At 49.7% G+C, this 26,661-nt stretch overlaps 1 protein-coding gene across 6 annotated transcripts; it reads right to left on the reverse strand.

The window, feature by feature from the left end:
* Positions 1 to 3,889: 3,889 nt before the first annotated feature.
* Positions 3,890 to 24,708, reverse strand: LOC105487074 (kinesin family member 12). 6 transcript variants are annotated; one of them, XM_071078228.1, is made up of 21 exons: positions 24,575 to 24,708; positions 23,923 to 24,014; positions 15,651 to 15,716; positions 15,482 to 15,560; positions 14,841 to 14,968; positions 14,654 to 14,729; positions 14,146 to 14,280; positions 13,839 to 13,974; positions 12,917 to 13,008; positions 12,581 to 12,737; positions 11,744 to 11,862; positions 11,553 to 11,657; positions 10,886 to 10,988; positions 10,714 to 10,804; positions 10,420 to 10,506; positions 9,929 to 10,019; positions 9,747 to 9,851; positions 9,066 to 9,166; positions 8,865 to 8,974; positions 7,753 to 7,843; positions 3,890 to 7,314 (listed from the first exon to the last, which is right to left on the reverse strand). In XM_071078228.1, the coding sequence occupies exons 1-20, from the start codon at positions 24,596 to 24,598 to the stop codon at positions 7,791 to 7,793; spliced, it is 1,950 nt and encodes a 649-aa protein (XP_070934329.1). In that variant the 5' UTR covers positions 24,599 to 24,708; the 3' UTR covers positions 3,890 to 7,314; positions 7,753 to 7,790. The 6 variants fall into 6 exon arrangements, 5 of the variants coding, with proteins under 5 accessions (XP_070934329.1, XP_011748671.2, XP_070934328.1 ...); XM_071078227.1 differs by lacking the exons at positions 3,890 to 7,314; positions 7,753 to 7,843 and adding an exon at positions 7,874 to 8,530; XM_071078226.1 differs by lacking the exons at positions 3,890 to 7,314; positions 7,753 to 7,843 and adding an exon at positions 7,875 to 8,530 and having other exon boundaries at positions 8,856 to 8,974.
* Between the last annotated feature and the right edge of the window lie 1,953 nt (positions 24,709 to 26,661).

A 26,661-nucleotide genomic window follows, 5' to 3' on the forward strand; every position in this document is an offset into this window, starting at 1 on the left:
AACCTGCAGATCTGCACATATACCTCAGAACTTCAAATAAAAGTTGAAGAAAAAAAAAAAATCGTATTCTGCTGATAGCCCTATTTTGTAGATAGGGAAACTGAAGCTAAGAAATCAGGTGATCATGTGTTGAAGGTCACCCAGACATGAAATTCAAACCAAGATCTGTTTCTGTTACACTTAAGGCACTCTGCTGACCCCATCTCTCGTCTCCTGGCTAGAACTTAGGCCCTGTTCTTTAGACACTTGGAATTGATGAGTCTCCCTTCATTGGACTCTTCATAGCCAAAGTCAGGCTTATTTCTCCCTTCCCCAGCCAAGGGTCATCTCAGTGTCTGCTATACCAAGTCCAGATCCTCTGTCCCTCCTTGGGGCCCAGCACTGTGCTGGGTGCATAATAGGTGCTCAGCCAACAGTGCTAATTGACTTACTCAGAACCATGGGGGAGATTTAAGTCAGGTCCCAAGAAGGACCACCCAAGCAGACAGCTGAGGGATACTGGGAAATTGGACTCACCACATCCAAAAATCCCTTAACCTTATGTTCAGTGAATGAGCAAAGGAAGGAATGACTGGGCTACTCAATGGCAAAATTTACAAAGCAAAGACCCCTTGTTCTGTGGTGGCTTGTCCTTGAGTCATCAAATTTGAGTTTGTCTGTGTGTTATGGCCTGGAATACTCCCAAGGCGTTGTCCAGCATGCTGTGGTGATTAAGCAGCTGAACTTTATATCCAGACAGACCTGAGTTCCAGTCATGACTGTGACCCTTTCCTACCTGTTTGATCTTAGCTAAGTGACTTCACTTTTCTTTCTCTTCTGTTAAATGGGGTTAATAAGAGCTTATAGGGGTGTATGAGAATTAAATGATTAGAAGCATGTCATGTCTTTGCCCCTTGGAGAGAGCTTAGTCAATAATAAACACTGGCCCTGGGTCAGGGGTGTCCTTAGATGTTGTCAATCCAGGCTCCTGATTGCAGGAGTGGGTGGCTTAGCCTGGTGAAGCACTCCTGCCCTTATCATATGTGGAGCTCAGATTGTCTTTGAGATCAGAGCGCCCTGAGGACAGAGCTTGTGGCCCAGGAGCTAGCTCCTTTTGCACCCCTGAGGAAATGGTTACTAAAGAATAAACTTCCAAAGGCCTTGTCTGTGTCCAGGAAGGGGTCACAGGCATATTCCTGCTTGTTGCAGGCCAATTTTATTGTCCATTGAAGCAGGACCTCCAGGGACCTGCCCCAACTCCTGGCTGCCCGAGTTGATGCAACCCAGCATCTCTGAAAGGACTAAAATTGTTCTTTCCTGAAACCACAAGGCAAGCTGAGCTCTCTGGAAATTCCCACCGGCCTTTCTTCAGTGAAGACAAATGGATTTCTCTGAATCAGTTGCCTTGGAAGGGCAGTGGGAACTCTTCCCTGGCTCTTGCCCTTGGGCGACAAAGTCCTTCTTTCCACTTCTTTCCCTGGAAGAATCTGTGTTAGGAGGGTCTCCCTGGAGGAAGGAGCCAGCCCAACTGGACGTCAACAAGTTCATGAGTCTGTAATAATGGGAGTCCAGAAATTGACACAATTCCTCCCCCGCAAGTACAGAAATGATAGAATGCTTGCGCTGAAAGCATCCATTGGTAATAATGACAGCAATAACAACTAGCGTTTATTTAGCACTAACCATGTGCCAGGCTCTGTTCTAAACAGTTTATACGAATTCACTTCTAGTTCTCACATCATCCGCTGTGAGCATATATTAACTCCTCATAGGGTAAACCAATTTTAGCCCCACTTTACAGAGGAGGAAACTGGGGTTCAAAGAGATTCACTCTTTTGTCCAGCCTCCCACAGCTGGTATGTTGGGCAGATAGAGGGTGAGAAAGTGAGAGGGTTTGCCCAAAGTTCTGTAGCCTGGAGACCACGGAGATGTCCTGCGTCCACCCAGGGCCCTGTCCCGTGGACAAAGGCTGGGCTGCAGGGCTGCACTTCTAATTGTCTAGATTCCAGCTCAGGCACTGGGTGGTTTTTAAAGAATCCCTTTGGTGTCGGGGTGATGAAGGATCCACCACCAGCGAGGAGGTTTAGAAAGTCCCTTCCTCTGCTTCATCAAAGTGCCTCTGCGTGGTCTGGCCTTGCTGGATTGTGCCGGGCTTTGGTGGAGAACAATGTCTCCAGGAAAGCACCCCAACTGTCCTCAGGGGTTCCTAAGTTGGATAGAAGCTGATCCTCTACCTGTACTTCCTCTGTGGTCCCACTGGGTGGCACCTGGCTTGGTGGTTAAGGCCAGCCAGGTTCAAATCCTGCTTCTGCCACCTACTGGCTGCGTGACCTTGGGCAAGTTCTGAGCCCCTTCCTGCCTTGGTTTCCTCACTGCAACATGAGAATACTGACAGTACCTACTTCTCAGAGTTGTGAGAAATGAGCGAGTTAACACACGGCAAGTGCTGGGAGCAGTGCCTGGCACCAGATAAATTTGCTAATTGCTATTATTTATCCCTTTGCCTCCTGATTGTCGCTTTGCTTGTCCTTTCCTCCACTTGGTTGGAAGCTTCTTGAGAAGAGGTCGTTGGCGCAGGGTCAGGTTGGTGTCACTTGTATCCAGCAGAGGCGGCCTGGCCTTCAAGTGGGGGCTTAGTAAACATGTGATAAGCAGGGGAGCCACACACTGGATGAAGTTTCTTGAGAAAGACACGTCTGCCCAACTTTCAAAAAAGTCCTCTCAAAGGTCTTTGCCAGCCCATGCAGATGCCAGTGATAGCCAGGGACTTGTCTGACATACACAGGAGGTCTGTGCCAAGGCAGGCTTTGAACCCAGGTCTCCAGATTCCAGTCCTGGTCTCCAACCCCAGCACTAACCCATATACGAGTTCCAGTAGCTTCCAGTCTGTGGTTCAAAACAAGACTGCCCCTACTTGCCCAACCTGCGCTGCCATGCTTGATTGCCTAAAATACAGGAAGATGAGTCGCTGGAAGCTAAACAAGAAGATAGAAATGGAAAAAGGACATTGAAGAGGACAAGAATATGCCGTGAAGGGGCTGAATCCTATCATGAAGGGGCTGGAAATGAATATGAATTTGGAGCAAATGTGTCATTAGGCAAAGAGAAGAAAGACCTTGAGGGGGGGAAGGCAGGCCCATTTGGGATGCTGAGAGAAAGCTGGTGTGGCTGAAGCAGCAAAATGTTCTTGGCAGGAGGGTCTTCACAAACTCTCACAATGACTCCCAGTTTTGGGGTCTATCTGGGAGTTGGCCCCCCAGACAAGACCTCATAGCCTTTTAAGTACAAGTGTCCACAGGAGTGCTCTTCCAGAAGCTTGTGCCATCCAACTGCAACGCTTTCTGCCATGCTCCTCATTGTGCAATGAAAAGGGGCTAAGAGTTGGGATCCCCAAGGATCTGGAAAATTCAACCAAGGATCTGGGCAGCCAGCATTCTAGAAACCCATGGATGGCCTTCAGAACTCTGGTGAATGTCCCTTCCCCACTACATCCCCGCCCAGCCAAAGATTCTAGAGAATCCCTCCCAACTTGTCTACAGTGTTTTAACATTTCAGAAAGATCTTCTAGGGGTTTGGAATCCTGGAAAATTTCTGTAGTGTCTCAGGATTTCCAACAGCTTCCCCCAGTTCTAATGTTCCGAAGTAGTGAAGACCTTCTTTTGACAGTTCTTGAGAACTCTACCATGTTTCGGGGTCCAGAGAACTGCCCCCTACTTCTAGCAATCTGCAGAAGGCCTGTAGCTTGCAGGGCTCAAGAAATGTTCTTCTGAGTCCACAAGTTCTCGATAAGCACCAAGTGAATTGGAAGGGTACTGATACATTACTGGGATCCTGTGGAATTCCCCCAGGGTTTAGGGATCCTAGAAGTATGGCAGTTCTAGAGGGAGGATGCTGACTGTATTTGTCTGTTCTCATGCTGCTAATAAAGACATACCCAAGACTGAGTGATTTATAAAGAAAAAGAGATTTAATGGACTCACAGTTCCACATGACTGGGGAGGTCTCACAATCATGGCAGAAGGTGAATGAGGAGCAAAGTCCCGTCTTATGTGGTGACAGGCAAGAGAGCATGTGCAGGGAACCTGCCCTTTATAAAACCATCAGATCTTGTGAGACTTATTCACTATCACAAGAACAACACGGGAAAACCTAGCCCCATGATTCAGTTTCCTCCCACCAGGTCCCTCCCACAATACATAGGAATTACGGGAGCTACGATTCAAGATGAGATTTGGGTGGGGACACAGCCAAACTATGTCACTGACTGAGAGATGGATGCATGACTTATGAGACAAGGGTAGTGAAGGCCAGTCTCCTTGAGTCCTATGTCTCTTTCTGGAAAAGGATGTGGGGTTTTGCTGAGCTGGAGTGTGAACTGGAACCAGGAAACTGGAAAATCGTGGCTGGCTCCAGCAGGAATCGTCCAAACATGAATGAACCAGTGAGGCCAGGGTCCCCCTGGGTGGTCCCCCTCCATCCTCCCAAGGCGATTAAGGAAAGCTCTCACACTCTCACGCTTGGTGCCAAGGCCTCCCCTGCCTGGGGCTGAGGACCTCCCAGCAAGCAGGCCCACAACGCAGTGAGATAAGGGTTCTGGGGAGTGGGGAGGAGCCCAGGCACAAACCTGCAGAGCCACCCAAGCTAACGTGGCATTGAAATTACCAATATTAGAAAATAAAGGCTTTAGGGCAGTCATCAGGCTCAACCTCCCTGTTCAGGTCTCTGTACAAACATCACCTCCAACGGAACTTCCTGCTTAGGACTGCACCCCTGCCCCGACAGAGCTCCACTCTCCTGCTCTATTTTACTCCATAGCATTTATCACCATCTGACATGCCACGTATTTTGCCCTCTTTGTTTGTTGTCTATGTTCCATGAGGGTAAAAGTCCTATGCTTTATTCAGTGCTAGCCCACAAAAAGCAGGTTCTTATAGAATGTTTGCACTGAAAGCATCCATGAGTAACAATGACAGCAAAGACCACTAGCATGTATTTAGCACTAACCACATGCCAGGCTCTGTTCTAAACAGTTCTGTCAATATATATTGAATGAATTTTTTTTTAACCTGATCACCAATTCCATCAAATTGCCATGTTGACTAAAGGTTGCTTTTGGCGAAACTGTCTGCAACTGGCAAAGCTACATGCTCCACTCTTTCCACATGTCAGGGAATTTCATTCGCAAGACAGTTTTGTAAAGAAGTACTGTTATTGTGTTCCTTCTGGGGATAAGTGACTTGGGCTCAGAGCAGTTGAGTCACTAGCCCAGGATCACTCATGGGTTTGAGCTTGGGTGGTTCCATCTGTGGGCTGAACCACAGCCTGCTCTGCCTGGTCCGGCTGGCTGTGGTATCTGGCTGTCACCTTCTGTCCCTGGGCTCTGCCTCCACAGATTCTGGCCTTCCAGGAAGCCACCACTGTAGAAAACCTCTAATGCCCAGTCACAAGTGTTGCCTACCAATTCCTGGCCACGGGGGCTCCAACCCAAATGGACTCCACCACTCCCAGCTTCAGGGACCAGCCCTGCATAGACTCAGGAGCCAAGGGCCTGCAGTGGGGGAGACCCAGAGAGGCCCAGCAGCCTGCCCCAAGTCACACAGCACACTCAAGTATCCTTGAAACAGCTTGCTCTTATCTCTGGGTCCCCACTCCGCTAGGAAAAAGGGGGTACATTCCCAAAGCTAGTTTCCAGAATGATGGGTGGGAGAGCACTGAGTCTTTCTTTGCTTGGTCCTGCACTGGGGAGTGTGGTGGGGTAAAGCGATCCTGATTTCCTCAGGCCAGGTCTGAGGAGCACAGTGGCCAGTCTGAGGAGCACAAGTGGCCAGTCTGAGTTCTGTTCCAGGTGGTGGCTGTGACCTCCCTCCAGCAACCCCAGCTGCTCCCTGGCTGGCCCTCTGGTCTCAGCCTGCTGCCTCCCAAGGGCTCCCCAAGCCTGTGGCTAAGGCCGTCCTGCCCGGACCTTGCCTAAGTCCAGGTCATGGGTCTGAGGGGATGCCCAGCCCGAGGCCCAGCTCAGCTACTACTGGCTGAGGTGTCTCATCTCCTCTGTGTTGGTCTCTTTATAGTACCCCGTCTCCAGTCAGGCTACCTCCCACAGGTGGCCAGCGTGACCTAAATACAAATTTAGGCTGGTGATGCCTCAAGACCCTTCCATGGCTCCCCTCTGCCCTTGGCACAAGCCCAAACTCTGGTTGTGTCCTGGAAGGCCCTGCCCTTCCTGGCCCTGACCACCTTTGGAACCTCAGAGGTCTGTAACCTTTGCGTCCACAGCCCCTCCACCTTCCCTTGAACCAAATGCTGTCTACCCTCCAAGCCTTAGTCATGGCCTCCTTGGGAAACCTTCCCTGACCCCCTCAATGGTCACTGATCAAGTGACTTTCCTTTGTGCCTCCACAGTCCCTTGGGCTTCCCCCAGCCCATGTGAGGTGGTAAATGTCTGTCTGTCCCCCAGCACACTGTGAGCTCCCTGGAAAAGCCACCTTGGTCCTTGTTTGTCTTGTCACCTTATGGCTTGATTTGCAGTTGATGCCAGCAGTGTTTTGCTTTGTTGTTTTTCAAGGCTGGAGTGCAGTGGTATGATCATGGCTCACTGCAGTCTCAGCCACTTGTTTTCAAGTGATCTCCTGCCTCAGCCCCCTGAGTAGCTGGGACTATAGGTGTGTGCCGCCATGCCCAGCTGATTTTTTATTTTTTGTAGAGATAGGGTCTTACTATGTTGCCCAGCCTGGTCCCAAACCCCTGGGCTCAAGCAATCCTCCTACCTTGGCCTCCCAAAGTGTTGGGATTACAGGCACCCAGCCATCAGTGTTGTTTGTTGAATGAATGAATGAACAAATGAAGGAACCATGTGGGTCTGTTTCCCTAACGGTAAGCGGGAGAGTTAGGTTAGCCTCATAGCTCTTTCTATAATGGGCCCTCTCTCTCTTCCCCACAATTCCTCATGTCATACCTGGACTTCTCCGTAACCACAGACCCACTGTATATGGTTTGGCTCTGTGCCCCCACCCAAATCTCATGTTGAATTACAATCTCTAATATTGGGGGAGGGACCTGGTGGGAGGTGATTGGATCATGGGGGCAGATTTCCCCCTTGCTGTTATGACAGTGAGTCCTCACGAGATCTGGTTGTTTGAAAGTGTGTAGCACTTCTCCCTTCATTCTCTCTCTCTCCTGCTCCACCATGGTAAGATGTGCTTGCTTCCCCTTCGCCCTTCTGCCATGATAAGTTTCCTGAGGCCTCCCAGTCATGCTTCCTGTACAGCCTGCAGAGCTGTGAGTCAAATCGCGTTTCTTCATAAATGACCCAGCCTCAGGTAGTTCTTTACAGCAGTGCTGAGAACAAACGAATACAGCATTTTACAGGGCATTAATGCCATGAATCAGATATTGCTCACAGCCTTGACCCCAGATATTGCTCACAGCCTTGACCCTCACTAGAACTCAATGGGAAGGAAGCTGTGTCCCCCACTTAATTGACTGAAAATCAGAGTGTCCAGAGAGGGAACAGGGCTTGCCCAAAGTCCCAGCGCAGATCTATGGCACAAGAAGCCAGGCCTCCTGATCCCCACCAGCACCAGGACCCACGGTGACACAGAGTGAGCCCTTTGACCACCCATCTCCCTGTGCACCAGGCCAAATCAGTTTCCCTCACGTCTCCTTCATGGAGATGCTTGCCATTCAATTGCCCCCCGCCTACCCAATGGCATGTAGCAGTTGCTTAATCAAAACTTGTATAATACATGAAAGGAGGCCACGCGCGGTGGCTCACACCTGTAATGCCAGCACTTTAGGAGGCCGAGGCAGGCAGATCACGAGGTCAGGAGATCGAGACCATCCTGGGTAACATAGTGAAACCCTGTCTCTAACAACAACAACAACAACAAAATACAAAAATTAGCTGGGCGTGGTGGCACGTGTCTGTAATCCCAGCTACTCGAGAGGCTGAGGCAGCAGAATCGCTTGAACCTGGGAGGCGGAGGTTGCAGTGAGCTGAGATCGTGTCACTGCACTCCAGCCTGGCAACAAAGCTAGACTCCGTCTCAAAAAAAAAATACATGAAAGGAGATGGGAGCTTGGGATATTCCAGACTGGAAGGGGACACACATTTGTGCCAAGAGTCCTAGCCCTTCCTCTCTCTAACTCCCCACGGGGAAGTGACTGACAATCCCAGAGGACAGAACCGACCAGACTTGGAGCTGATGCCTCTCTTTATTCATGTACTTCATCCCCTGCTGCCTGGTTTCTCCTGAATCCCCTTGCTCCCCTAAATAGCACCCCCAGGCCCCGCCCCAGCCCAGCTTCAGGTGGAGTGGCTGCTGTCTCCATTTGGCAAATGGGGAGACTGAGGCCCAAGAGCACAGAGCCCAGTCTGAGGTCACACAGCAGTCTCCTGGGTTCCCATTTGGCCTTCAACGGGGAGAGAGGACTTGGCCTGGGCTCCGTGCACCCTCACTGCAGGGTGGCTGGCTGCGGCCACGTCGCAGGGAGCTGCCAATCTGGTCTCTGAGGGCCTCCAGTCTCTGGGCCAGGTTTGGAACCCCGGCCCCACCTAAGGAGCAGTGAGACTCAAGGCCTGCCCTCTCCTGGGCCCCTCCTCGCCGAGGTCCATCTGGGTCCCAACATCCTCTAGAGAAGCCTCAGGGGGTAGGTGCCCTCCACCCTTTCCCCCACCCCACCCCCATACACCACGGGCTCCAGCATACATCTGGGCATGCAGGTGCTCCTAAAAAGAGAATTCCAAGTTTGGAAGTAGAAAGATCTTAGAAGCCACTTCTCAATACCCACCCCATTTCAGAGATGAGGCCTGGAGAGGGTGGGTTCTACCCCAAGATCACAGAGAACATTAGGGGCCCCTCCCTCTCTCCCTTCTTCACCTCTCAGACCTGGTGATGTCTTTGGGGGCCTCACGGGCATGGGGGGTGCAGAAGGTACCACCTCCTCCTCCATCAACATCTCTGCCAGGACTCGAGTCTGAGTCCAGTCACTGTGACTCCTGGGCCAGGGTGAGTTGGGAGATGGGAGGTGAGCCTTTGAGCTCCCCAGACCAACCCCCTCCGACCTCAGTGTCCCAGGGAGGGACCCACCTCTCTCTTGGGCACTTGGCAGAGCCAGGGCTGCATGGGGGTGCCCAGGGTGGGGGTCGGGCAGATGGAGGCCTGCCACCTGAGGCCTCAGGGTCCAACACCTGCAGGAAAGACCAGAGCGCACTCTGGGTGACCTCAGTCCTGCCTCTCTGTGTCCCACTTACCTGGTGCTAGCCATGAAACCCTGCTATGCCTACCCCACAAGGTATCAAGAATGTCAGGATGGCATAAAGGGGTGGGGTCCTGGTCGCCTTCTTCTGTGTGCAGCAGGTGGTTCTTCTCCCAACCTCTCCTGAGACTAGAAGCCTCCTGAGAGCAGGAACCATGTCTGGTCTATTTCCGAATCCTCAGAGCCCAGAAGAGAGGTTGGTATAAAGCAAGGAGCTTGGGGAGTTACTGAAGGAGTGAGTGAATGTACAATTCAGTAAATCCATAAGTGAGTAAATATGTGAGTGATTGAATAAGTGAATGACAGGATGAATTCCTAAAAGAGGGCAGGGTGGAGAGGAGGGAGGGTAAACAGCTATTTTAAACCCAGGCAGAGGGAGCCCTAAGCCAGCCATTCACTCCCCATGATCTAGCATGGAGCCCTGGAATCCCTGGGGCTCTGGACTGATGACTCCTAGATCAAGGGCTCCGGTTCTCCCAGCCTTCCCTCACTCCCACCTTGGCCTTTCCTACCTGGGGCAGGTGGCGCTCCCTTGGCAGGCAGGCCCAGTGGGCAAGGGGCACTCGACACAGTGGGCAGATGTGGCAGCAGGGGCAGGAGTAGACGGGTGGCAGTGCCTGCAAAAGGCTGCGTCAGAGGCTCCCTCCATGATGTCCCTACTTGTCACCCCTCCAGGCTGGGCAGTGAGACTCACGTGATAAGGGGGAGCTGGGGCCATCAAACAGGGACACGGTGGGGTCAGGCCAGGGCCCTGCTGGTGACGGTAGCTGGCAGAAAGGAGGCGCCTAAAAAGAACAGTGGGGTCTATGCCTGCAGCCTCCAACCCTACCACCAAGCTGGCTTTCAAATCCCCTTCCCAGCTAATACTCCTGGATCCCGTGCCAGGTACCAGGCCCTGTTCTCAAGGTTTTACATGTTAACTCATTCTCTCTGATCTTTAAAACAAGCCTATAAAGTAAGCATGATGATGACCCCCATTTTACAGAAGAGGAAACCCAGGCAGTGAGAAGTTAAATGACTTGCCCCAGGTGACACAGCTAGTCGGTGGCAGAGCTGGAAACTGAACCTAGTTGGTCTGAATCCAGAGGCCAGCCTCACGCATTTCATTAAGCCTCAAGCATTTCATCCCTTTTTCCAGCTGTCCTCTGTCCGGAGGCCTGGCTCCAAGTTGGTGGCTCTGCTTACCTCTCAAGTGCATGGACCTGCTGGGCCAGGATGCGCTGCTCATTCCGGGCCAGGTCTTGGCTATTCTGCAGCTGGCTCTTTTCTTTCCTAGGGTAGAGCACAAGCCAGAAAGGGGTAGGAAATGGGGCTTGCGGGGGCATCAGTCAGCTCCTCTTCATTGCAGCATAGCACCAGCTCAGGAAGCAGGTGGGACATAGGGGAGCCAGGGACAGGGAGAGGGGGCAGCTTGGCAGAAGCAGCTTAACAGTGATGGGTGGGGGGGCAGCATCCCTCTGGCTGTGGGCTGGACCCTACCTGAGCCTCTCATTCTCCAGCATGAACTCCTGTAGCATCCCGTACAGGTTCCGCTGGGCCCAGGCCACCCGGGCCCCACTGAGCCCTGACGCTGCAGGGAAGCAGGAGGTGGTGGATCCACAGCAGCCCCAGACCCTATCCCCATCCTACTCTGCCTCCAGGGAGCTCATACTCTTGCAGTCCATTTGGTCCAGCTGGAATTGCAGGCGACGGTTCTCCTCCTGGAGCTGCAGCATCTCTGTCTCTAAACGCTGGGGCTGCTTTGCCACAGGAGACTGTAGGGAAAGAGGCCCAGGGCCACCTTTATGGTTGTATAAGTTGTGCACTGCACAAGGACTTCCAGGTGTGGGAAGTAACTGGGGCCTAAAATCCAGCCCATGCTTCACTCGTCAGCCTTGCATCTTGGCACAAGGCTGCATCTGCCTGGAGGGGTTACCTTGTCCTAACTGCACTGTCCTGGAGGGCCCCACTCTGAGCTGGACTCAGCTCTGAGTCCAATCCCAAACTCAGTTCTGTCCAAACCCTGGGCCAGATGATTCCAGACAAGACCCCTTATTAGACCCCAGATCAATTCCCACTTAACCATGATACCAACTGAGTTAGACCCTGAATCAGATTCCAACTCAAACTCCAACCCTAGACCTGCCCTAAACCTGGCATGACCCTGGCTGGGACCCTGACCTCACCCTACACAGCCATGACACCATTTCCAGGATTCCAATCCTAATCTCAGCTTTGACCCAGTCCAAGACCTCAATCAAGGGACTCAGGCTCCAACTCCTGCCTGATCGTCCAGCAGCTCCACGCCTGTCCCTCAGCCTGTGCCTGCCTATACTCACCTTGGGGGCCTGCGGCCGGGTGGTGACCCGCTGAGCTCGGCTTGCATATCGAAGGGTGCTGAGAGTCTCAGGAAGGCACTGGGCTGAGGGGGACACGCAGGCCACCTGGGGAGTGCACTCCCACTGAGTGCTCCTCTCTGGGGGCCCCCTCCTCAAGACCCAACCCTCCCTGCCAGGCCCCGCTTAAGTACCATGAGGGTGACCCCACGCCCTCCCAGTGAGTCTGCCAGCAACTTGGTGAGCTTGCTGTCCCGGAAAGGGATGTGGCTCTGCTTCCGCTGTGGGTCCAGCAGCAGGGAGATGCAGTGACCTGGGGAGAGACATCAAGAGTCGGGAAGGTTACATTGCTTGCCCAGGGCCATCAGGCTGGGAGGCTGCAGAGCTGGGCTCTCCACCCAGGCCTGCGTTGCCCTAAAAACCCATCTTTCCACATGATCTCATGACTCAGTCAGATTGGTCCCCACCGCCAGACTGGGACTCTTCGAGGGCAGAGAAGGCTCTGTATACCCTGACCCTCAGTGCCCAGCAAAGGGCCTGGTACTCAGGCACTCAGCAGGAAACTTCTAACAAATGGATTGAACACAAAGGAGTTTCGTGGGCATCTCGCATGCATGCCACAGAGGAATCCTGAGGGCCCAGTCCCTGAGGATCTCCAGGTTCGCTATCCTGGGGTGGGGATGGGGAGAAAGGTCAAGTCCCTTCCCTTTACTGGGCCTCAGTCTTCCCAGCTGCACAAGGGACGTGCCAAATGTCTCTGAGGGCTCATCTTCTGCAGTTGAGTGGTTCTGTTTCCCAAATTAGCATGTAACTTCATACACCGTTAGAGTTTATAGATTCATAAGCAGTGTTTTACGAAGGGAGAAGTCAATAGCAGAGCTGGGGCCAGAATGAGGCCTCTGGTTCCTGGATCGCAGCTCTTTAACCCTCTTCTATGCACTACAACTCCTCTGGTATCCCCTATTGTGGACAGCTGTGAGCCAGGTGCAGAGGAGAGACAGGAAATCACACTGGTGGCCCCCAGGTCTCACCCAGGGCCAGCAGGCTTCGGTTTATGCTGTTGGCCTCAAGCATCAGCTCCCCACGGGATCCCGTGGCTGCAACCTTCTCGCTGCCTGCCAGGTCCACAAAGCACAGCTTCCCACCAACACAGGGTGCCCCGGGGTCCACAGGAGGCATCTGCTGGGCCTGAGGGGTCAGAGCTTCATGGCGACTTGGGAGGGACTGTCCCCACCAAAGCCACAAGGTTATGGGGCCAAGGGTTTCCACTAGTACCCCCCATGCACACCCAAGTTGGTTTGTATGTCCAGACACAGACTCTTGCTGGGTGGCCCTGGACAAGCACCTTCCCAGGCTGGGGCACTCACAGTTTGATGGCTGATGTAAAGGGTGAGCAGGGCATGGCTTCGGCTGGAGGCCTGGTTCAGGGTGTGTGCTGAGCTCCTTCGACGGCTGAGACCTGGAAGGGAAAAACATCAGGAGCTGGACCTGGTAGGAAGAACAGGTCATCACCAATGAAGAAAAAGGAGCAAAGGAATCCTGGTGGAGGAGCAAGCCTCATGCAAAGGCAGGGAGGCAACAAAGTGGGTGTTGTTCAGGGAACGATGGGATGCTGGGTCCTGCTGTAGCAGAGATGGGTGAATGGAGGATAGAGAAAACTGAGCAGAAGAATGACAGTCAGATTTGCATTTTATAAACATCTTTCCCAAGGCTTCGTGAAAGAAGGAGGAGAAACTGAGGTAGCGAGATCAGCTGAGAGGTGTGGCAAAGTGTTGGGGCCAGAATCTACAGTCAGCATCTCCAGTGTCTGCCAAAGGAGGTGTGTCCAATAAATACTTGATTTAAAAAAAAGAATGAGGCTGAAAGGGAACGGCCTTTAGGCTAAGCTAAGAGGAATGACCTTGATCCTCGGGGTCCTGGAAGGGTGGAGGGTCTGGAGGCAAAGAGAGATGGGGTCTGCAGCATAGAGTAGAATGGATTGGCAGGGGAGAGCCTTGAGGTGCAGAGACCACCAGGGAGCAAGAATGAGTCATGGCTGAGGCGGAGGCCCTGGGCTAAAGAGAGAGCGTGAAAGGAGTTTGGAAGGCAGAATTAGCAGGCCTTGTTGGCAGTGGCTGCAGGGGGTACCCTTGGGCCATGTCTTTGAATTGTAGTTTACTGGTCCTTCCCCACCTCCCCCAGGAGTCATTTCTGAAGCTGCAGCTGCAGTCTAGGTCCCAAGTCCACACTCAGTGAATAATTGAGGAATGGGCACCCCTCCCCGCAAAACTCCCCGCGGTCAGCACACACCCATTTGCAAAAGTTCCATCAGGGCCTCCAGACTCCTAAATTCCACCACCCGCAGCTGCTCCACATAGAAGCCCTGAGTCTTGTTCCATCGAACAGGGAGGGGCCGGGGAGACCCCAGGCTCAGCAAGTCCCGAACCTGGGAGGGGAGGGAGGAGGGTGAGGAAACGGGGAAACGGGTCCACCCACCCCCAGATCTTACTTAACAACCGAGTCCCCCACCGCCCCTTCTGCCCTTTGATCCAGGCTCCCTGGAAAGAAGCGCTCCGTTTCCTCATGGGCTGTCTTTCTATTCCTCGCATTCCCTTACCTGCTCATTGTAGATCTCCAGATAAGAGGCGCGAAGGGTGACAGGGGCACCCAGGTGCTGCACGCGGTCTAACAGCCAGGCGAAGGTCCTCTGCATGATGCCAGCCAGGCTAGGGGGTACGGGCACCCCCTCCCCCTGGGGGCAAAACCAACTGAGCCATCGTCATCTCCACAGTAATGACTACCCTCTGTAGCGCATGTATGATACCGTGCGCCGGGAAACGTGCCAAGTTCCCAAGCAATGGCTCATTTAACTCATAGTCGGTACTGTCACTTCCATTTTACAGATGAGAAAACTGAGAGCTAGGAAGGGGCCAAAGCTGAAGCCCAAATGCTCCAAATTGGGCAAGTCCCTTCTCTTTGGTCCTCAGCGTCCTCGTCTGCAAACAAATGGGTCAGGCTGCATCGTCCCAGTCCCTTTCCTCTGGGAGTCTGCGTCGCCTGCGACTCCCCAGGGTTTCCAGCCCACTCAGCCCCGCCCCGTGAGGGCTCCGCCGGCGCTCGCCCACCTGGGGAGGGGGTCCAGTCAGGGTGTAGGTCTTCCCGGAGCCCGTCTGGCCAAAGGTGAAGACAGTGCAGGAGAAGCTGCGGGCGGCAAGGGTGTAGCTGGACTTGGGCGGCTACCCCGGGTGGGGGTTGGGGGTGCGTCGGGGACCCGCCAGGCCCGGCGCGGAGCGGAGGCGAAGCTTCACTCACCCCCGCAGCGCCAGCTCCCCCAGGCGCCGCACACCGCACGCCCGGAACACGTCCTCCTGCGTGCACGCCGCGTCTAGCACCGCACCGAAACGGAACGCCACTTCGGGACCCCCGCCTGGAGGGCTCACCTGGCGCAGGTAGGGCAGAGGAGCGGAGATCTCTGGAGGAGGGCGGGGCACCCTGGAGGGGCGGGGCACCCTGGAGGGCGGGGCACTCTGGAGGGGCGGGGCACTCAGGAGGAGCGGGGCACTCTGGAGGAGGGCGGGGCACCCTGGAGGAGGGTAGGACTCTCGATGAGGTACTTGGTGGGCGGTCACCCTGCCCTGGGGGTAAGGGGGACACTCAGTAGGGGCGGGGCATTCTGGGGAGGGTGGGACACCCTGGAGGGGCGGGGCATTCTGGGTGAGGGCGGGCACCTTGGGTGCGCGGGCCCTCAGAAGGGGCGGGGCACTCGGAGGGGTTGGCGCGGCGCACCATGGCGGAGGGCTGGGCATCCTGGAAGGGAGGGGCACTCTGGGGAGGGTAGGGTACCTGGGAGAGGAACACTCCGGGGGAGGGTAGGGCCTAGGGCAAAGCTGCCTGGGGGAAGGGACCTGGCGTCCCCGGGATTTGTTGGGGAGACAGAGAGACGGGTTCCTCACCTGCAGAGTCCGGGTCCCTGAGCAGTGCAGCACGCTCTGCTGCCCTCGACGTAGCTCGGCCGCGCTCATGGGACGTACCCTGGGGTCCGACAGAAGGGCAGATGGTACATCCTGATGTCTTCATCGATCCCTGCCTCGCCCAGGTGCCTCCTAGCCAACTTATACCCACCTGAGCACCACCTGGATGGGCGTTTCCGGCCCCTCTGGCCCTTGCTCCAGGCTTCGCGCGAGATCCCTGTGGGCAGCAATGCGAGTTACCATACCTGCACCCAGCGGCTGTTCAGGACTCCTCGAACCTCTCTGAAGATCTGCTTACCCGTCGGGTGACCCGCGTTCCTCCATGTCCTGCTCTGCACACGCAGTTAGCTCCGCCCGCGTCTCCTTTATTTACTCCCCCCAATACCCTCCCTTCTCCACAACACTGGGACTGTCTACACACTTCTTGCATTCCCACCCCATCCCCCATCCCAGGCAGCCATCCATCCGGAAAGGCTCCAGCCTGCCCAGGGCTGGCTCGTTAAAGATTTACCCTTCCTCACCCCTGCGGTGGAGAAAGTCTCTCCCAAGCGAGGGGACCCCTAGCTAGGGGGTTCTGGAGTCTGAGGATCCCTTGCTCTTGGCCAGTCCTCACAAGAGGGACCCGTGGGACCACTCGGACCCGCCTCCTTTGTGCCCAGATGGGGAAACCTAAGCAGGTAGGAAGAACTCAACCAAGGCCACAGAGCTAGCCTGCACAGGACCAGGCTCTACCCACTCTTTCCACACACCCACGCCCACCCCCAGCAGCGCAGCTCAGGGCCCAAGGAACCGCACAGGTCTCAGTCAGCTCTAGGGATGACCTGGCTGGATTGAGTCTCTGAGCTGACCTGAGAACAGGTTTCCAAGCACCTGGTAAAACACTGGGGCACCTGCCTCTCTAATGCCAAAGTTAATCCTAGGCCAGCATGATTGTTTAACCCTCTCCTGGTCTGGCTTATGAGAACAGCAGAGATGTCTGTGAGTGTGCAGGGATGGGGCAATCACTTATTCTGTGCCAGTCTCCATGCTGGGCACCAGGGCAGAGGAGCCCCATGCAGCCTCTGACCCTTCCCAGCTCACAGTGTGTCTGGAGAGATGGATAAGTACAACCCAGCAGTGTGTAGGGCCTTTAGGGGGAGTACAGAGGCCTGTAGGAGCAGTGGGGGTGGGGAGGAGGTGAAGGTTTTCCAGGCAAAGCAAACAGAAGTCAGGATGGCCAGGGTGGGGTGGGGGAGATGAGTGTGGCATGGAGAAGTAGTTTGAGGCTGGACCTAGCTTATGGCGGGCACATCAAGGAGTCTGGACTCTTCAGGGAACCAGGAAGCCATTAAAGGATTACAAACAGGGATGTGACACCATCAGATTGGCATTGTTATTATTATTGTCATCCTGGCTGTCTTTGTATGTTCTCTGAATATTTCTGCAAACTCTCTGGCCCCCAAACACACATTAGGGTGAAAGCCCTAAAAATCACTTTTTCTCAATGTAACACATTCTATACCACCACAAATGACAGCCAGCTATCAAAGCCACCCTACTGGAGAATGGGCTGTCTTGGATGGCAGTGAGCTCCCCAGGCAATGGAGATGTATAAGAAAGAGTCAGTTGACCTTTTGGTTTAGGACCCTCTAGCAGGGACCACAGGGAAAGTTCTGTAGAACAAAGTACCACTGCTCCCAGCTCTGACACTAACTTGCCACAGAGTCTTGGCCTCTCTTAACTTGTTTCCTTCCTGTAAAAAGGGATTAATGACTTCTCTCCTATTTGACATGGTTGTTCTGAGATTTCAATGAGACAGTGTTATCGAAAGTGAAAGTTGTAAAGAATTACCTAAAAACAAAAATAAAAATTCCTAGATGATCTCTAAGTTCCCTTTCAACTTTGAAGTTCCTTAATCTATTATATTTTTGAGTCCTTGAGGTGGATAAGACAAAAATTACTATCCCTGTTTTTCAGAGGAAAAAAAAAACTGAACAAAACAGTGAAAGGCAGGGAAGGTTACCTAAGGAGAAAGCAACAAATGGCAGAACTGAGAGTTTAAACCCAGAACTATGAGCTGTACATCCTGATGCTGCTTGCTATGGCAAGTTGCTTTTGTCAGGAGTAAACCCAGTAAATGAACAAGGTGCTCCTTTAAAAGTCCTTGAAAGTGTTGAAGACTATCAGTCACTAGCATCTTAGTGTGCATTGGTTTAGTCAGATTGTGTTCCCTCTTCAGGCTGGACTGAGATGAGCCACGCTGAAGGGATTTTTTTTTTTTTTTTTTTTTTGAGATGCAGTTTATCTCTCATCACCCAGGCTTGAATGCAATGTTGTAATCCTGGCTCACTGCAACCTCCACCTTTGGGTTCAAGTGATTCTCCTGCCTCAGCCTCCCAAGTAGCTCAGATTACAGGTGCTCACCACCACGCCCAGCTAACTTTTGTATTTTTAGTAAAGATGGGGTTTCACCATGTTGGCCAGGCTGGTCTCAAACTCTTGATCTCAGGTGATCCACCCACCTCAGCCTCCCAAAGTGCTGGGATTACAAGCATGAGCCACCACGCCCAGCCTTGAAGGGATTCTGATAAAAATGCAGAAACAGGGGATATGTTTCAAGCGGGTCAGTGGGGACTTGTGCACCAGGCTTCCCATCCTGGGTCAGAATGCGTACATGATTTGATGTCCTTTGAATCACAAATGCAGGAGCAAAGTCCAGGTTCTTTTCTCTAACAGTGAGTGCAAACATCTGCTACCCTTTAATTGAACAGTCATGAGCAAGCTTTTATTAAGCCTCCCCCAGGTGTCAGGCAGATTTCTAGGCACTTGAGATGCATACATTAGTGAACAAAACAGATAAAAATTCTTGCCCTTGTGGAACTTACCCTCTAGTGAGGTGGGGAAAGAAGATAATAAAAATAAGCATATAAATAACTTACATAGCATGTTAAAAGCTGAAAAGTGCTATGGAAATAATATCAGTCAGTGTTGGCGATGGGGAACAGGTTGTTGTTTATATAGTATAGTCACGGAATACCTCATTGAGAAGGTGACTTTTGAGGAAAGACTTCAAGGAGGAATGTGAGTTAGTCATGCAAATATTTGGGAGAAGATTATCCTAGGCAGAAGAAATGTCCAATGCAAAGGTCCTGAGGTGGAGTATGACCAGTGTGTGTTCAAGGAATGGAAGAAGGCCAGGGTGGTTGGAACACAGTTAGTAAGGGAAGAGTGGGAGACAAAAGATCATAAAGGTGGCTGGGTGCAGTGGCTCACCCCTATAATCCTAGCACTTTGGGAGGCCGAGGCGGGCAAATCACAAGGTCAGGAGTTTGAGACCAGCCTGACCAACATGGTGAAATCTTGTCTTTACTAAAAATACAAAATTAGCCAGGCATGGTGGCACAGGCTTGTAATCCCAGCTACTCAGGAGGCTGAGGAAGAATCACTTGAATCTGGGAGGCAGAGGTTGCAGTGAGCCAAGATGACACCACTGCACTCCAGCCTGGGTGACACAGCAAGACTCTGTCTCAAAAAAAAAAAAAAAAAAAAAAAGATTATAAAGGTAATAGGAGCCTGGTTATGTGCAACCTTGTAGCCCACTTTAAAGATAAAGAAATATCTAGCACATCTGAAGCTGCTGAAAAACAAAGACAAAGAAGAAACCATAAAAGCAGCCCTAGGGAAAAATGCATAACCTTCAAAGTAGCAATAATAAGACTGACAACTACTTTTGAGTAGAAACTATGGATGCCAACAGACAATAGACAGTGCATCTTTAAAATGCTGGGATTAAAAAACAAAAATCAAACTGGAATTATATGCCTAGCAAAAGTATCCTTCACAAATGTAGGTAAAATAGACATTTTTAAACAAACAGAAGCTGAGAAATTCACCTCTGTTGATCATCACTACAAGAAACACTAAAGGAAACTTTTTACATGTTGAATGAGAACTAAAGGAAAAAATAAAGAGCACCAGAAAGAATAAATATGGGATGTATATAAACTCATTTTGAGGCCAGGCATGGTGGCTCAAGCCTGTAATCCCAGCACTTTGGGAGGCCCAGGTGAGCGGATCACCTGGTGTCAGGAGTTCAAGACCAGTCTGGCCAACATGGTGTCTCTACTAAAAATACAAAAATTAGCTGGGCCTGGTGGTGGGTGCCTGTAATCCCAGCTACTCGGGAGGCTGAAGCAGGAGAATTGCTTGAACCCGGGAGGTGGAGGTTGCAGTTGGCTGAGATCGTGCCACTGCACTCCAGTCTGGGTGACAGAGTGAGACCTCATCTCAAAAAAAAAAAAAAAAAAAAAAAAAGAGAATCATTTTGACTGTTTAAAAGAAAGTAGCACTAACTTTTTGCTACCATTATAATATATATAGAAGCAAACAGACATTACACTAGAATAAAGGATAAGTGGAGTGAATGGAGTTAAACCATAGAATTGTAGCGTTGGTTCTTCAATTGTTTGGGAAGTGATAAAAGTACTAACTTAAGGTAGACTGTAGTAGTTCAGGGATGTATAGTGACATCTTTAACATAACTACTGTAAAAATAAGAGTTAAAACTACGAAGCTAATAGAGAAAAATGAATTAAACTACTTGACTGATTCAAAAGAAGACAAAAAATGAGATATAAAGTCACAAAGATGTTGGGTGTGGTAGCTCACACCTATAATCCTAGCATTTTGGGAGGCTGAGGCAGCTGGATTGCTTGAGCCCAGGAGTTCAAGACCAGCCTGGGCAACATGGAAAAAAGCCATTTCTACAAAAAATACAAAAAGTAGCTGAGTATAGTGGCACATGCCTGTAGTCCCAGATACTTGAGAGGCTGAGGTAGGAAGATTGCCTGAGCCCAGGTCAAGTCTGCAGTGTGCCATGATCATGCCACTGCACTCCAGCCTGAGCAACAGAGTAAGACCCCATCTCAAAAAAAGGAAGGAAGGAAGGAAGGAAGGAAGGAAGGAAGGAAGGAAGGAAGGAAGGAAGGGAGGGAGGGAGGGAGGGAGGGAGGAAGGAAGGAAGGGAGGAAGGAAGGAAGAAAGGGAAAGAAAGAAAGTCACAAAGAATAAATGGAACAAATAAGAAACAAATAACAAGATACAATTAAACCCAATTACATCAGCAAGTATATTAATTGTACATGGGCTGAACACTTCAAATAAAAGACAAACATTGTCAAACTGGATACAAAAATCAAAATGTTTCTATGTTGAAAAAAAGGAAAGCCAACTTCAAATTTAAGAAAAGAAATAACTGAAAATGAAAGAATTGAAAAAGTTGTATCACACCAGCCCTAACCAAAAGAAAGCAGTACAGCCATATTAACATCAGACAAAATGGACTCTAATGCAAGAAGCATCAACAGAGACAGTGAGAAGCATTTTATTATATTATATGATTCAACAGGAAGACATAATAATCTTAAATTGTATCCATCTAATAACAGAACTACAAAAAGGAATAGACAAATTCACCACCACAGATGCTAATCTTAACCCAACTTTCTCAGTAACTAAAGAACAACAGGTAGAAATTCAGTAAAAATATAGAAGATTTGAACAACACTGTTACCCAACTTGATCTAAATGACATATACAAAACACTATACCCAATAATGTGCAGAATACACATTATCTTCAAATGCACATGAAACATTTTCCAAAATAGAGGTTGGGCTGTAAAGCCAGCCTCAACAATTTTGAGTGATTAAAATAATATTGAGTGTGTTATCTGACCATAGAGGAATCAACCTAGAATCAGTAAGGGAAAGGTAACTAGAAAATCCGCCCTCCCTCCCCTGCTGCCAAATAATTGGAAATCACACGGAAATACTTCTAAATGACCTCTGGATCAAAGAATAAATAATGATGGTGATTAGAGAATATTTTGAAATTAACAATAAGGGAAGTAAACTATGTAGTTAGGCAATGCTGAGAAGAAATGTATAAGCTCTGCTCATATTAGAAAAGAAAAAACGATTGAAAAATCAGTCATTGAAGTTTTCATCTTAGGAAACCAGAAAAAGAATAGCACATTAAACCCAAACAAAGTGGGAAAGAAATTATGCAGCTAATAGCGGAAATCAGTGAAACCCGTAGCTGACATACAATAGCCAACACTTGTTTCTTTGATGAGATCAATAACTTGTATAAATGCTTAACAAACTAAGAAAGAAAATAAAAAGAGAAAATGCCAAGTACAAATATCAGAAATAAAAAAGGGAGTTTACTACAGATCCTACAGATATTAAAAGAGTAATAGAGGATATTATGAGTAACTTTATGTCAATAAATCTGAACGTGACCATATTTGTGAATTCACGAACAAATCACTTAAAAATCTCAATTTCCTAAAATGGATAAGAGAAAAGAGTAGGATATCCGAATCATTTTATATCTGTTCAACAAGTTGAATTTGTAATTAAAAACCTCCCCACAAAGGAAGCACTTAGCCTGGATGGCTTCACAGGGGAATCTTCCAAACACTTAAGGAAGTAATGAAATGAATCTTAGACAAAATGTCAGCAATAGAGCCAGAGGGAGAATTTCCAAATTCATTTTTTAAAAAATTCGACCAGCCTAACCCTGATATCTGATCCTTACAATGACATAAGAAGAAAAGAAAACTGCCAGCCTTTAGCTCTCATGAGCACAATTGTTAAGATTCCAAATAATTATTGGCCAATCAAACTCAGCAATATAGAAAATACATAATACGTGTGGATTTAGTCCAGTAACTCAAAAGTTGCTTGAACATTTGAAAGTCAATCAGTGTAATTCAACACATTGATAGAATAAAGGAGAAAATCGAATGGTCATCTCAATAAATACAGAAAAGACATTTGGTAAAATTTAACACTTGCTCACTATAAAAATAAAAGCTTTCAACAAACTAAAAATACGATGGAAATTTCTTAATTGAATAAAGGTTCTTTACCAGAAAAAGCCTACAGGTAATATCATATTTAATAATAAAAATAACTTCCGCTTCTCTTACCATCATCCTAGTATAGTAAGGCAGAAACGTATGTAGAAACTGGAAAGAAAGAATTAAGTTAATAAGACTGTCATTTTTCACAGTATACATAAATACACAGACATATGTGTATATAGAAAATTCTTAAGAATCTCCAAAGTCTCTGATACAATGTCAATATGCATATATTATATATACTTGTGAATTACATATAAAATACACAATTGGAAATTAAAATGTTAACATTTAGAGCAGCATCAAAAAACACAATGTCTTAGAAATAAATTTAATAAAAAGCATTTGAAATAAAATGTTGAAAAGAGCAAAACATTGCTGATATTTAGGAAGACCTAAATAAAAGGAGAGAATTACTATGTTTATGAATTAGAAGATAGAGCATTGTGAAGATGTTACTTTCCCGTAAACTGACATATGTAGATTCAATGCAATCCCAATCAATATCCCAGCAGGGACTTTTAAAAATGAAAATTGACAAGCTGATTCTAAAATTTATATGAAAATGCTAAAGACTACAACAGCCAAGATAATAATGGAGAAGAGCAAAGTTGGAGGACTTAATCTACCAGATCCCAAGACTTAATGTAAAGCTACAGTGATCAAGACAGTGTGGCATTGGTGCAAAGACCAGCGAATGAAATAGAACAGCCTCCAGCAACACATCTGTCCATAAGCATCACCTGATTTATGACAAAGGAAGCGCTGCCCTCAGTTGGCAGAATATAGTTCTTTTCAACAAATTGGGCTGGATTAATTGGATATCCATTTAGGGAAAGAAAAAAAAAATCCTTGATTTCATACTTTACATCATTCACAATATTAATTTAAAATTTATGGTGGATCTAAATTTAGAAGAAAATCTAGATAATATTTTCCTGACATTGAGAGTAGACAAAGGTTTCCTAAACAAGTCACAAAAAAGCACTAACCATAAAAAAAATTGATGTATTGGACCACATCGAAATGAAAAACTGTTCATCAGAAGATTGCATTTAAGAGGTAAAAAAGCAAACTGCAGACTGAGAAAAGTTATTTGCAATACGTATATCTGACAAAGGACTTCTATCCAGAATATATACAGAGCTTCTACAAGCCAGTAAGAAAAAGAATAACAACCCAACTTGAAACTGACCAAAAGGTTTGAACTGGCATTTTGCAAAATATGATATCCAAATATTTAATAAACATATGAAAATTGCCCAACATAATTAGTCACCAGGGAAATGAAATTAAAACCATAGTGAGATACAAGTACACACATAACAGAATGAATACAATTCAAACGAAAATGTTTGTGAACCATTTTCAGAAAACGATTTTGCAATATCTACTAAAGCTAAACATATCCCTATCCCATGATCTAGCAATTCCACTTAGGTCTCTGCCTAAGAGAAATGAGTGCAAATATCCAACAAAAGACCTATATGAGACTGGGCATGGTGCTTCTCACCTGTAATCCCGGCACTTTGGGAGGCTGAGGCAGGAGGATCGCTTGAGCCAGAAGTTCAAGACCAACCTGGGCAACACGGTGAAATCCCATCTCTACAAAAATTACAAAAATTAGCAGGGTGAGGAGGCTGAAGTGGGAGCATCACTTGAGCCCAGACGTTGAGGCTGTGAGCCGAGATCGTACCACTGCACTCCAGCAGAGGCAACAGAGTGAGACCCAGTCTAGAAAAAGAAAAACGAAAAGAAAAAAAGACACATATCAGACTGTTCATAGTAGCTGTTTAGCCACCTCCTCCATCACCACCACCACTATTTCTACTTCCATCATCGTCATCATTACCACCACTATCACCGTAACCCCATCACCACCATCACCAAAACTCAACCATCACCACCAACACCTACTTAACCAGCAGGCGCCATAGTCATTTAGTCACTGCAACCACCGTCACCACCATCATCAAAATCTCTACCGTGACCACCACCATCATCACTATTACTACGCTTCCATCCTTCGGAGTCTGGGCTTATTCATTCCAGGAAACTAAAGCTGCTAAGCTGGGCTCCCAGCCAATGGCACCCCCATTGACCACGGTGCTCCCTGTTCCCACAGCTAGGGCTGAGTTCTTCTGTGTGCCCCCTCTCCTCTTCACCCTGTTTTTGTCTGCAGACTGCATCCCTTCTTCAGGAGCAGTAAGTCTCAGCTTCCCCTGACGTGGTTGAGGATAGGACAGATGGAAGGCCTGCAGGGACCTTAGCAGCCGGCTGGGCACCCCGCAGGGCGCATCCCCAGCCCTCGCTAGAGGGCAGCAGAGCACCACGCCCCCACCGCCCGGGCGCCTCACAAAGGAAGCTTTGTGGAGCGCGGGCCTGCGCTTTGCAGCTCGCTCCTGAGCCAGTGCCCGGCGGAGGGGCTGACCAGCTGATGCGTGGTGAGAGACGAGCAGGCCCTCAAGATGCACTCTCCGAGAGAGTGAAGAAAGCAACACGAGTAATCAGGGGGCCTCCCACCAACCTCCTGCCCCCCGGTCCATCCTCTTCAATCCACTCTCCTCCAGTTAACCCAGGCATCCTTTGCTGGGATAACCCTGCCCTGGCTCCCTCGGGCCTCTGAAGAGTGTCTGAGCTCCCAGCCTGGGACTCGAGGCCATTCGGGCTCTAGCTCCTGCTGATCCCTCCGGCTGTGGTCTCCACCACCCTGCACCCTTGCCTCCTGCGCTCCACTCCCCAAAGCTTTGCTTCCGTCCTCTGCTTGGGCCGGTGGTTCTCCCTCTTTCAGGAGTGCTGTCTTCCACCGGGTGGACTCGCCCTGCAAGCTTTCCCTAGAATGCCTTCCCTGCCACTCCCTACCCGCCAGGACAGGTCAGAGCCCGCCTCTGAGTCCCCACAGTCTCCCGGCCTCCCCTCCGTTGCAGCACTGATCACACTGAGCTTCTCTTCCTGTCTGCTGGGCAGCAGAGACTGCGGATGCTTCAGCCCTGAGCTCTATGAGCCAGCACAGGGCCCAGCACACACTGGGAGCTTAGCAAACATGGGTGGAAGGAAAGAAAGGAGCCCAGAAGGAGGCAGAGGGGCTGGTGAGAGGCCTGCTGGGTGCTTCTTTGTGTCCTTCCCCGGCCTCCATCTCTCTTCCCTCCCTTCCTCTGAGGGCTAACAAAAAACACTCAACTCCGTGATGCGAGGATTCATTTAGGGACTCATTTATCATGGAGATCATCAGCTGCTGTCACAAAGCTGCTCTCAAATGCACCCAGAAGCAGGGTGACATTCTCCTCGCCCGGGCCAAGCTGGCCTCTCAGACCAAACTGTCCGATGCAAATCTGGAATCCCCAGAGGGTGGAGGCCAGGCTGTACCAGGCCCAGGTGAGCCCCCGTGTCGCTGCTGTCTGCTCTTTCCAGCACCCCAGCAGCACATTACACAGGAGGGCTTATCGTCATTTTTCAGATACAGAGACCGAAGTCTTGGTGGGAAGAGGCCGAGCCCAGTCTGGGACTCACCCTGCCAGGCAGCGCGGCACAGTATTGAGGTGGAGCGGAGATGAGAAAGAAGGTCTGCGAGGAAGGAGGTTCTCCATGTATCACATGACGATCATCTATCATTGCTCCACTTGTACCCCCCGCAGAGGAAAAGCCAGATGGGTCCAGGGCCTGTTGTGAAATTTTTCCCAACAGAGCTTGCTGTCATCTTTAATTAAAACACGAGTGGAGGCCGTAGGACTCATTACGTTTCCCAAAATTCTCCATACAGAGATCATTGAATTCACTCCTATCTGGCTCCCTACTGCATTTTACAGATGGGAAAACAAAAGGAGGCCAGTACAGGCTGGGGCAGCAGTTGCATTCGTGGGAGAGCTGAGACTCTAGGGAGAGATGGAGAGCCATAGTAACCCATTGGTGCTCCTGGGCTGCCACTCTTTCCTCTAACTGCCTGCTCCCACCCCCAACCCAGAGGATACTAAAGTCAGGCTTTCCACTAGACAAGGAGCTTCTTTCTTTCATCCTTTCTTTTTCTTTCTTTCTTTGTTTTTCTCTTTCTTTTCCTTTCCTTTCTCTCCTTCCTTCCTTCCTTCCTCCTTCCTTCCTTTCTTTCTCTCTCTCTCTTTCTCTCCCTTCCTTCCTTCCTTTCTTCCTCTCTTTCTGTCTGTCTTTCTTTCTTTCTCTCTCTCTTTCTTTCTTTCTTTCTTTCTTTCTTTCTTTCTTTCTTTCTTTCTTTCTTTCTTTCTTTCTTTCTTTCCTTCCT

The sequence above is a fragment of the Macaca nemestrina genome, chromosome 14 (genome assembly GCF_043159975.1).
Source record: "Macaca nemestrina isolate mMacNem1 chromosome 14, mMacNem.hap1, whole genome shotgun sequence".
NCBI lineage: Eukaryota > Metazoa > Chordata > Mammalia > Primates > Cercopithecidae > Macaca > Macaca nemestrina.

What these genes read in the sequence shown, in the direction of transcription:
- LOC105487074 (XM_071078226.1), bottom strand. Translation starts at nt 24,598, where the DNA reads ATGCAGTCTGCAGACAAAAACAGG. An exon ending in GATGGAACTTTTGCAAATGG is followed by an intron (nt 13,009 to 13,838) that starts GTGTGTGCTGAC and finishes TTTCCCTTCCAG; the next exon opens with GTCTCAGCCGTCGAAGGAGC. An exon ending in TTTACATCAGCCATCAAACT is followed by an intron (nt 12,738 to 12,916) that starts GTGAGTGCCCCA and finishes CTGACCCCTCAG; the next exon opens with GCCCAGCAGATGCCTCCTGT.